Source organism: Carcharhinus amblyrhynchos, chromosome 8, assembly GCF_965287045.1.
Source record: "Carcharhinus amblyrhynchos chromosome 8, sCarAmb.v2.hapA, whole genome shotgun sequence".
Lineage (NCBI taxonomy): Eukaryota > Metazoa > Chordata > Chondrichthyes > Carcharhiniformes > Carcharhinidae > Carcharhinus > Carcharhinus amblyrhynchos.
Genome location: NC_137331.1, coordinates 83,612,875 through 83,625,057, shown reverse-complemented (window position 1 = coordinate 83,625,057; position 12,183 = coordinate 83,612,875). Strand labels below are relative to the sequence as shown.

At 46.4% G+C, this 12,183-nt stretch overlaps 1 protein-coding gene across 1 annotated transcript in view; it reads right to left on the bottom strand.

Annotated features, from left to right (window-relative positions):
- Window positions 1-12,183, bottom strand: part of cnbd1 (cyclic nucleotide binding domain containing 1) — a 131,504-nt gene that overhangs the window by 98,462 nt on the left and 20,859 nt on the right. Inside the window, exons 3-4 of the mRNA XM_080194954.1 lie at window positions 7,726-7,845; window positions 275-421 (exon numbers count right to left, since the gene is read on the bottom strand). Coding sequence (XP_080051080.1) covers window positions 275-421; window positions 7,726-7,845 — 267 coding nt within the window. The remainder of the gene's footprint in view (window positions 1-274; window positions 422-7,725; window positions 7,846-12,183) is intronic.

Genomic DNA, 12,183 nt, shown 5'->3' with positions numbered 1-12,183 from the left:
TAACCTGCACATCTTTGGACTGTGGGAGGAAACTGGAGCACCTGGAGGAAACCGGAGCACCTGGAGGAAACCCATGCAGACACGAAGAGAATGTGCAAACTCCACACAGACAGTGATTCAAGCCAGGAATTGAACCCAGGTCCCTGGAGCGGTGAAGCAGCAGTGCTAACCACTATGCTGCCGTGCTGCCCTAATGCTACTAACTTAGCACTTTCTAAAATCAGAACTTGAAGAACATGTTTTACTCAACTCATTTCCTAATGATGGTACTTACAGTTTTTTAAGTATCTTAATTAGGATTTTAATCTTTTTCTGGAAATTTTGGGGCATGTACTCCATGTATTTCTTATCCAGTGGTTTGTCCAGGTCAGCAGAATCGGCGCTTGTTGATTCATCCATATTTAATCTTTTGTAGGGCCTGCTGTTTAAACAAAAGTAGAAACTTGAAGGTAAAAATGTTTAAAATATTCTCTAAAGTTTAATCACTGTTCTAATTTAGATGCATACTGGGGCAGAACAGTGGCACAGTGGTTAGAGTTGCTGCCTCACAACACCTAGCATCATTGCCTCCCAGCTCCAGGGACCTGGGTTCAATTCCAGCTTGGGTGACTGCACATTCGCTGGAGCGGGCGGAGTGAAGGAGCACTGAGTCAAGTAAGAAATTACCTGTTAAAAAACTGTTTAAATCATTTAAAAGCATTTTCGTGGGCTTTTTGTGTTTACCACTTTAAGAATTCAAAGGGAGTGGATAGCAGGGATTTGTGGGTAAGCAGTCTTTTAAACCGCGCTAAGTTTAAAAGGAGGCCTGCTGTGGACAGTGGGCAGCAGAGTGAGCTGCTAGGGCTTAGGATCTAAGGGCTTGACAGAAAAGGGCCAGGTAAGTTTGCGTTGAAAATGGTGTTCAGTATTACTAAAGGGGAATAATGAAGGGGCATGTGATGTGCTGTTTGATGTGGGAGCTGGTGGACCCCAGGGTCCTTCCCAGTGACCATGTCTGCAGTAAGTGCAGGTTGCTGGAGGAGCTACAGCTCAAAGTAGACGAACTGGCCTCTGAGCTACAGACACTGAGGCTCATCAGGGGGAGGGAGGGTGCCATTGATAATGGGGTGCAAGAGACAGCCACACCCCCTAGACTGGCTAACTCTAAGGGTCAGGAACAGGAGGAAGGAGGGTGGGGAGAGGAGGAAGGAGGGTGGGGAGAGGAGGAAGGAGGGTGGGGAGAGGAGGAAGGAGGGTGGGGAGAGGAGGAAGGAGGGTGGGGAGAGGAGGAAGGAGGGTGGGGAGAGGAGGAAGGAGGGTGGGGAGAGGAGGAAGGAGGGTGGGGAGAGGAGGAAGGAGGGTGGGGAGAGGAGGAAGGAGGGTGGGGAGAGGAGGAAGGAGGGTGGGGAGAGGAGGAAGGAGGGTGGGGAGAGGAGGAAGGAGGGTGGGGAGAGGAGGAAGGAGGGTGGGGAGAGGAGGAAGGAGGGTGGGGAACCAAATGCCTCAGCCTCTCAATCTGCATAACAGGTTTGAGGTTCTTGCTTCCAGTGTGGACGAGAACGAGGGCGGTGAGGTTGGTGAGCAAACTGCACACGGTACAGTGATGCAGACACAGGACATAGACAAAGAGAAGGTAAAAGGAATGTAGTGGTAATTGGGGATAGTATGGTTAAGGGTATTGACACTGACCTTTGTCACAATGACAAACAGCACAGAAGGGTGTGTTGTTTGCCTGGTGCTCGGGTCCAGGATGTTGCATCTGGGCTGTAGAGGAACCTGGAGTGGGAGGGTGAGAACCCGGTTGTTGTGGTACATGTGGGTGCCAACGACATAGGCAAAATGCAAACTGAGGATCTGGGGACGGAGTATGAAAAGCTGGGAATGGAATTAAAAAGTAGAACCGACAAGGTGGTTATCTCTGGATTACTGCCTGAACCGTGTGCAGACGGGCATAGGGTTGATAAGATTAAGGAAGTGAATGGGTGGCTCAGGGATTGGTGTGGGAGGAATGGGTTTGAATTTATGGGGCATTGGCACCAGTATTGGGGTAGGTGGGACCTGTTCAGGTGGGGTGGGGTTGGTCTGAACCGTGCTGGGACCAGAGTCCTGGTGAATCGTGTAGATAGGACTGTAGATAGGGCTTTAAACTAATTGGTGGTGGGGGTGGGGGGGGGGGGGGGGGTAGGTGAAATTACAGGGTCGAAAGTAAAGGAGAGGGTACAGATACGGGAAGAGGCCAAGGATGTCCCAATAATAAAGGGAGTAGGGGGCGTGAGTAAGGTTGGTGGCATTCCGGCAAATAGGGTCCGGGTGAAGGCTGGGATGAAGGCACTTTATCTGAATGCACGAAGCATTCGGAATAAAGTGAATGAGCTGGTGGCGCAGATCAGCACAAATGGATATGATCTGGCGGCCATTACAGAGACGTGGCTGCAAGGTGACAGGGACTGGGAGCTGAATGTAGAGGGGTATCAAGTGTTTAGGAAGGATAGGCGGGAGGAGAAAGGGGGGGTGCGTAGCTCTGCTGATTAAGGATAGCATCAGGGTGGTAGTAAGGGATGATATAGGAGCCAAAGAGCAGAAAGTGGAATCGTTGTGGGTGGAGATTAGGAACAGCAAAGGGAGGAAGACGCTGGTGGGTGTCGTCTACAGGCCCCCAAATAATGATCTGGAGGTGGGGCGGGCTATTAACGCGCAAATAAATGCGGCGTGCAGGAATGGAACCGATAATTATGGGGGATTTCAATCTACATATTGATTGGTCGACCCACGCTGGACATGGTGGGCTTGAGGAAGAATTCTTGGAATGCTGCCGGGATAGTTTCCTTGAACAGTGTGTGTTGGAGCCGACGAGGGAGTGAGCTATCTTGGATCTGGTGTTATGTAATGAGGCGGGTAGAATTAGGGAACTTGTGGTGAAGGATCCTCTTGGGAAGAGTGATCATTGTATGGTGGAGTTTCTGGTGCAGATGGAGGAGGAGAAAGTGGGTTCCCGGACATGTGTCCTTTGTTTGAACAGAGGGGAGTACGATAGGATGAGAGAGGAATTGGCGAATGTTGATTGGGGGAGTGCATTGGAAGGTAGGTCTGCTGAGGAACAGTGGAGGATCTTTAAGGAGATCTTTCTTGGTGCTCAGCAGAAATTTATTCCAATGGTTAAAAAGGATCGTAGGAGGAGAGATAATCAGCCGTGGATAACGAAGGAGGTAAAGGAGAGTATTAAATTAAAAGCGGATGCGTTTAGAGTAGCTAGGAGTAGTGGGCGAGAAGAGGATTGGGGGAGGTTTAAATATCAACAAAGAATGACAAAGAAGTTGATAAAGAAGGGTAGGATAAACTATGAAGCTGGGCTAGCACTAAATATAAAAAAGGATAGTAAGAGTTTTTATAAATATATGAAAAGGAAGAGGCTGGCTAGGGTGAACGTTGGACCCTTAATGGATGAGAGGGGGGACTTAGTGGTAGGGGATGGGGAAATGGCTGAGGCCTTGAATAACGTTTTTGTTTCGGTCTTCACGGAGGAGGACGTGAATAGTTTGCCGGGTGTTAGCGATGGAAAGATGGTAGGAGTAGAGGGCCTGAATGACATTATTGTTACTAGAGAGGCGGTGCTCGACAGACTGGAGGGACTGACTGTGGACAAGTCCCCAGGACTGGATGGAATGCATCCAAGGGTTCTGAAAGAAATGGCGGAGGTGATAGTGGATGCCTTGGTGATTATTTTCCAAACCTTGCTGGATTCCAGGGAAGTGCCAGAAGATTGAAAAACAGCTAATGTTACGCTGTTGTTTAAGAAGGGTGGCAGGCAAAAGGCAGGGAATTATAGGCCGGTTAGTTTAACGTCTGTTGTAGGTAAAATGTTAGAATCCATGATCAAGGAGAAAATAGTGAGGTATCTTGAGGAGAATTGTTTGATAGAGCAGACGCAGCACGGTTTCGTTAAGGGGAAGTCGTGTCTGACGAATTTATTGGAATTCTATGAGGATGTGTCTAGGGCGGTGGATAGAGGAGAGCCGGTAGATGTGTTTCTTGATTTTCAGAAGGCGTTTGATAAGGTGCCACACAAGAGGTTATTACAGAAGGTTAGGGGGCATGGAGTTAGGGGTAGGGTGTTAGCGTGGATAGGGGATTGGCTGTCAAATAGGAGGCAGAGAGTGGGGGTCAATGGGTGCTATTCGGATTGGTGGTTGGTGACTAGTGGAGTGCCCCAGGGATCGGTGCTGGGGCCTCAGCTATTTACCATTTATATAGATGATCTGGAGGAGGGAACCGAGTGTATGGTGTCGAAATTTGCTGATGACACCAAGATTGGTGGAACGGCAAATTGTGCGGAGGGTGTGGAGAGTCTGCAGAAGGATCTAGATAGGCTGGGCGAATGGGCCAGGAAATGGCAAATGGAATTTAATGTTAGCAAGTGTGAAGTTGTCCACTTTGGTAGGAATAATGGTAGGAAGGACTGTTACTTGCGTGGCGAGAAACTGCAGCATGCAACGGTGCAGTTGTGCATGAGTCACAAAAACCCGTCCTGCAGGTGGTCAGGAAGGCAAATGGGATACTGGCCTTCATAGCAAGGGGGATTGAATATAAAAGTAGGGAGGTCTTGCTGCAACTGTACAGGGCACTGGTGAGGCCGCAGCTGGAGTACTGTGTGCAGTTTTGGTCGCCGCACTTACGCAAGGATATTTTGGCCTTGGAGGGAGTGCAGAGGAGGTTTACTAGGCTGATACCGGAGTTGAGGGGGTTGAACTATGAGGAGAGGCTGAATAAACTAGGCTTGTACTCGTTAGAGTTTAGAAGAATGAGGGGAGATCTCATTGATACATATAAGATGATGAATGGGATGGATAGGATAGAGGTGGAGAGGCTCTTCCCACTCAAAGGACAGTAGGACTACAGAGCACAGCCTCAAGATAAGGGGGGGGCAGTTTAGAACGGAGTTGAGGAGGAACTTCTTCACTCAAAGGGTGGTGAATCTCTGGAATTCTCTGCCCGTTGAAGTGGTGGAGGCTGCCTCGCTAAATATTTTTAAGACGCGGGTTGATGGGTTTTTGATAAGAGAGGGGATTAAGGGTTATGGGGAGAGGGCGGGAAAGTGGAACTGAGCCACGACAGATCAGCCACGATCTTATTGAATGGCGGGGCAGGCTCGAGGGGCTAGATGGTCTACTCCTGATCCTATTTCTTATTTCTTATGTTCTTATTCTTCCCTTGTCTGTGTGGGTCCCTCCAGGTGCTCCAGTTTCCTCCCACAGTCCAAAAATGTGCAGGTTAGGTGGAGTGGCCATGCCAAATTGTCCCATTCAGCCTGATCGTACCATTTCATCACACCCAACGTGGTAAAGTCGGGCGTGAGGCCATTAACGCAATCCGCACCCATGGATGCACAGATGGTCACTTTACCAAGGCCCGGAAATGGCCGTGAGCTGATTCGTGCCTGAAACGGGCGCAACAGCAGCATGCATTTAAGTTGAATTAGTGAACTGTCCGCCCAACTTTATCAGCATTTCCCCTTTTACCACCATGTTCGCCAATCCAGAAATGGGCCGAAATGGACATGCTAAATAAAAGTCTGTTTCAGGCGCTCCAGCTGTGGAAGAGAAAAGTTCAGAGTTTCCAAAGGTTCTCTGACTCAGGTTGGTGGGGTGGAAGGCAGGAGGCCCGATCGTCCCTCGGGGACGGGGCAGGCGGGGGTTGATCATTGTCTGGTTGTGTGGGGGGAGGGAGGTGGGCCAGGTCATTCTCTGTTGAGGGAGTGGGGAGTGAGGAGGAGGCGGGTCAGATGTACCTCTGGGGGGGGGAGGGGAAGGTGGCCAATCATTCTCTGATTTTGTGGGGAGAGGAGGAGGGAGGCAGGTAAGATGTATCTCTGGTGGGGAGGGAAACGGTGGGGCTGGGGCGGGCGGGTGTAGGCAGGGGTCCACTATTACTCTGCGGGGAGGGAAGTGGGCAGGAGGTCATGATCGGTCTGGGTAGTGGGGGAGGTGGTGGATAAGAGGGACAGTGAAGTGGGGGCCATCACTCCCACTTTTCGCTCCTGGGCCGCTTTCTCCACTTTTTACGGCCCGGGAGCGATCTGACATGGGTGCGCTTTTTCAAATTTTTTTCTAACCGCACATGCGCATTTCAGAGCTCTGATCATTCCGGCAGTGCTAAGCCCTACCCACAGCACGATTCAGACTCATGATTTTATTTTTCAAGCTAAGTGTTAATGAGGGCGCCTGAAAGCAGATTTCCAAGTCGGATCTGAATTGCGCCCAGATTCAGCACTTAAAATGAAAATAGTAAAATCAGGCCCTTAGTGTCTAAAGATGTGTAGGTTAGGTGGATTAGCTGTGGTAAATATGCAAGATTATGGGGACATGACAGAGAGGAGGGTCTGAGTGGGATGCTCTTTTAGAGAGTAGGTGCAGATGAGCTGTACGGCCTCTTTCTGCACTACAGGGATTTTGTGATTCTGGTAAATCTAGTAAAAAAAAGATTTTATGTCAAAAACTTGCAGCAAATTAACAAATCCTGTGGCTTAAGTACATAATTCAAGCAAACATTTTAGTGCAACACTGAGAGAGTACTACATTGTCTGAGCTATGGTCTTGTAACTAAAATGTTTAGCATCGGATTTGTTTGCTCTTTCAGGTGGATAAGGCACTATTTTGAAGAGCTCCCTGATGACTTTTGCAATATTTATCCTTCAACCAAAATTGGTAATGCAAATTATTTCATTGCTATATATGAAACCATTGAGCAAACTGGCTTTTACATTTTCTACTTTAAAATAATGACTACACTTAAAAAGTATTTAAAGGATAGCCTGAGCTTGGGGGAAAGCATTTTAATGAAGCTTTCTTTTCCTAGTTACTATGAATGTGCTGGAAATGTGAACCAAAAAACAGAACACTGAAGCTGCTTAGCACATCAAGTAACATCCATCAAAAAATATAAGTTATTTGATAATTAAGATTTAAACAAATCAGGAAAAATTATACACATTCCCACTACTCAATTAAGGGTGCAGTGCACTTGCTGTTACAATCAAATTTCTAGGTTGGCGGCTTTGAGCATCTCAATGTTGAAATGGAAGGGATGGTAGCCAGTCCAAGAGTGGATGAGGACAGGCAGCCTGACAATACAAAGGAGTGGTATGAGAGATAGGGTGGACAGGTAAAGCAGGGCATCATCAGCATGAATAGGAAGATGACCAAATGTCTCTGTATTATGTTGCAAAGGACAACATGTTGATGAAGAAAAGAAGCATGCTAAGGACAGATTCTTATGTGAGTCTGTAAATAACATTTAGAATATGGAATGAAAAGCCCCTTCATTCCAGATATCAATTGAGTGAACTTCTACTGAATTGCTTCTAACACATTTATATCCATTCTTAAACTGTCTCACCAACACCCTGTACAACTGTAGCGGTACATCTTACTTTTATATTCCATCCTCTTTGCCATAAACGACAAAAAGCTCCCCAAAATATTCCACCCACATTGTTCCTCATCCATCAATAGCATCCTGCAATCTTTGCCCTTGATTAGTACAGGTTATATATTTGTATGGTCATATTGTGTTACATTATATTAGTTATAAAACAAAGAACAAATTATGATAGAGTTAAAGGTATACTGCAGCAGCATTTTTTTTGTTCATCCGTTTCAATTCTGCATTCATTTCTTTGACATTTACCCTTTTTAAAACTATATATTTCTACTTTTATCATTACTGATGCTGATTGCCAGACATTCTTACTTTTCTCCCTTGACTATTAGCTCAGGAATCTTGGGCAGCACAATTTTTGGTTGAATGAATATACTTTGATATGTCTGCAAGAATGCAGAGTGGGCCTCAGGTGTTGTGTCAGGATTATCTCTGTAAATAAAACAAATAAAGCACCAATTTAGCTGAAACTTTCATTATTTTCATATTTTTCAATCAATCAGTACAGAATTCAAATTAAGTGCAATTAATGATTTAGTAAAAGGGGATTTATGTAAGGCAGGCACAGAGCTGTCTCAGTAGTCATGTAGAACAAATTAATCACCAGCTTTACATCTACTTAGTTGATATTAAATTTGTAAGTTCAATAGCAGTGAGGTGCAAATAATATTCAGGAAACCTACATAGTCACGGATGTCATGTTAACAAAACAACATTTTTACTGACTAGCAGTCAACCAGGTTTTTTAATTTCTTCAAATTTTCCTAAATCTCAGCTATCTGCCCTTGTTCTTTCATAGAAAAAGATACCTCATACACTCTCCTGATGAAAGCTTGTGATACCAAATAAATTTACTGGACTTTAATCTGGTATTGTAAGACTTCTTATTCTGCCCACCTCAGTCCAGAGCCCACATCTCCACATCATAGAAAAAGATAGGCTTTTTCAACTCTTAGCCAGAATTTTACTGCCCCTTCTGCTGACGAGATCATCTGCTCCTGCCAAACTCAATGGAGTTTTAAATGACTCACCGCATTTTTTCAGCCCCAACCATGCTGCAACGGGGCAGTAAAACTCCAACCTTTATTTATATGCTCAGGAAGCCGTAAAAATAATTTGAGTGCAGCTTAGTGGTTGCACTCTCCCTCCTCTGAGGTAGTGGTTTTGAGGTCAGTTGCCACTCCAGATGCAAAGATTTTCGAGGCTCAATCAGAGGCGGTGATGGTCCACCTTCGTTCTCATTGTCTGAAATGTGGGCCTGTGAACCTGCCACGCTCCAGTTGAGGCCAATTATGGTAGTTAAGGACTTAATAAAAGCTTGCCTTTCTGAAGTTTTTTTAAATTTGGTGGATGATGCCTGTGTTTGTTGGCTGCCTGCCCCGACCAGCTGAAGGCAGACGTGAACCTTCTAAATGTAAGTCTATGTGCCAATCATAGGTGAAATGGTTCACCCATTTGAAATAAAAGTGGCAGCAGCACATCGCCAGTCAGGGAAGGAGTTGGCATTAAAAACTGTGCCAGTTCCAGGATTCATCCCCCTTCTGGCATTTCATGGATATTGAAGCAATGAACAAGGATGCTCGAATTGAGCAGTAAGGTTGCTAGAAATGGGTGCTGCACCCATTCAAACCCATTGGAGATTAAGAGCAGCTGCCTGCACTAGAGGATCAGAAGAGGGACAAGAGGCACAAAAGAGAGGCACTTCACTGAACACAGGATCTGTAGGCAGAGGCAAAGGTCCCTTGGCACGACACATAACTTGCACCAAAGGAGACAGCAATTCTACGGGCAGATGGTGACAGACATCTGTGCCCTTGTCAGTATGGACCTCATACCTCATATCACTCATCATTTTCATTCAATGCCAGTCACAATCAAAGCCACTGAATCTTTTCATAGGTACGCTGTGGATCTCTGCAAGGTCTCACAGGCTGCCACACACCGATGCATCACCTAGGTGACTGAAGCTGGACATCAGATTCAAAAGCAATGGAGTTTCACAGGCTCAAGAGAACACTACGCATGGTGCATAGTCTAGTCAGATGTTTTCCTCCAATACCCTCCTGCAAGAGTCTTGGTCAATATGGTGGTCTGCTGTACTCTCTATGACATGATCCTCCAGAGAGATGTGGAATTTTAAGACAGTGAGTCCTTGAAAGGGATCAACTCATTGGGTGAGGACTGGGCGTGAGAGAGGAGGAGGAATTGAAGGCAAAGTGATATGATGTTGAATGTTGTTACCCTGTTGTATGACAAGGAGGCCTCCTCGTTCCACTCTCCAGAAAAAGGACCTTTTCCATTTTCCTTATGATTGCCTTTGGCTCCATTTCCCTGGGGTTCAATGGAAAGCTTCGGCACAAATCATAGATTTTGTCTTCAGGGCAAACACAGCAACAGTGATGGCTGGCCTAAGTACGTAAATAGTTCTCCCATTTCATCAGAACCAGTACCATTTCCACAACCAGTGGCTTTAATTGTATCAGAAACCCTTGTCCATGTCAATTAAAGGTCCACTCCCTGAAATTGTGAACCAGAGGATGGGTTTCTAATACAGAAAGAGACCCAGCTCCTATTTCTCACCTCCATGGCAAACATTCAGTCCTTGGCAGCAGTGCTGCATTGTTGCAGATGCTGTTTTTCAGACGAGACATTAAAATCCAGGCCCAATTTGCTGTGTTGCTTGTGTTAAAGCAGTGACTTAGCTACTTGGTTCATTGTAATGGGCTTTGGAACTCCTTGGAGTTATGAATGGTGCTCTATAAATACAAGTGCTTTCTGAAGCAAATCCTTTTAGCTTAGTTGTAGTATTCCACCTCTGAGTCAGAAGGTGTAGAATTCAAACGCTGCTTTAGGCAGACCCAACAAGTGGAGCCTGAAGATCTCATTTTAAATTCTGGGTTGATTCTAGCAAGGTTAAATGTGGTGTGAATGGAACCCAGTGAGTGGCCTTTGAAATTGTGAAAGATATAACAGAGTATTTTCTAAATGGAGAGAAACAAGGAACTATGCAGGAGCAGAGAGATTTTTTTATTCATTCATGGGCTGTGGGCATCACTGGCAAGACCTGCATTTACCACATATCTTGAATTCCCCTTGAGAAGGTATCGGTAAAGGCATCTTTTTATGAAAGCGGTTGTGTAACTTGCTAATTCATTTCAGAGGGCAGGTTATAAGTCAATCTCAATCCTCTAGGCTAGAAATATATATTGGCCAATTTCATTCCTTTAAGCAGGGATCCGCGAAATGGTTTCAATGGGTCCGTACCAACAAGAAGACTTTCACAAAGTTAAGATGATGCTTGACATCAATGATCAGTCCCAGAATAGTGCTTATTCAGTTGCTCCCCTGAGAATTGCAGTAATAATGATCTCATTTTGAGCATAACTTCAGTGTCAGATGTATTCATTTTAACAGCATCTTCAAGTATTCCTGTCCCTGAATTAGACATGGGTAGAGAACCAAACCACAGACAATTCCAGTTCAAGCACCAGCCTATATAATTGGGTCTGGTGAACAAGTGGAAGCAGATTAAACTGTCATTCAGTTTCATCCAGTCATTTGTATTTCTCGATGTCACACTTAATGCCTTATTCTGCCTCTACTGAAAAATATCCACGACAGAACACTGGGATTTACAGTAATGGGTAATGAAAATCTCTTTCATAAAAGTGTCCAATTTTCCAGATGCAAAAAGCTGAAACAGTCTCCAACCCTAGTGGCCCCTTAGAATCAATATCAAATGTAATGGGATGCTTTAGATAGCTCCACTCAAAGAAGAGAGAAGGTTAAAGGAAAGCAAGACAAGAATTCAAACTCCTCAGATTCTTCTAGGAAATGGGGCAATTAAATACATCAACATACACATTTAAAGCAATACTGGAGCAGGATAGTGGAAGGGCAACTGAGGCCCAGATTTTCACTCCCAGGGCAACTGACTGGGAATGAAAATCAGGGGGCAATTCTCCCAGACCGCTTGATTCTTCTAGCAACACAGCGGGTTGGGAGTCATCAACAGAGGCTACTTAGCAGGCTCCCCACTGGGTTCCACAGCCTCCACATGCGTCTGGAGTCCGGATTTCTGACGTCATCAGTTCCACACCAGAAACTGGCACAGAGCTAATTTAAATATTGAAATCGCCATATAAGACTCATTTGCAGGCCCGGGACTGAAATCTCTGGGCCCACTTGCCAGGAGTGGTTCACTCCAGCGGGGTTTACAACAGTTCCCCACAAACAGGGAGCTGATGGCCCGACCCTCTGGAGTGAAGGGAGGCCAAGGAGGCTCTCCAGGATGTCAGGGATGGGGGTGGGGGCCTGGATAGTGTCAGCCTGGCCCCTTTGCACTGCTCAAGAGGAAAAGTGGCAATGCCCAAGGGGCACCTTGGCACTGCCAACTAGGCGTTGGGCAGTGCCAAGGGGGCAGATCCTGCTGCTATTCTGCATAGGGATCAGTGAAAGAGGGAGGAAAGGGGCTGATTGGGACTGGCCATTGGGGTGGAGAGGTGGGGGGGTGGGGGGGGGGGGCGGGGTTGGATCAAGGCTTTCCCAGAGACATCCAGGAGGCCAGCGATCGGAGGTAGGAGGCTCAGCAAGCCAGTGACACAGGGTCGCGGGGCTGGCCAGCAATCAAGAGGCCAGCAGTGCAGGGTTACTGTGCATGTGCCAATCTCCGCTCTGACAAATCGATGCATGCACAGTGATCCGCTCAGTGTTATGTTGCTGGCTTCTCGAGCAGGAGTAGGCACTGCCCCCAGATCTTCATCGCAAATC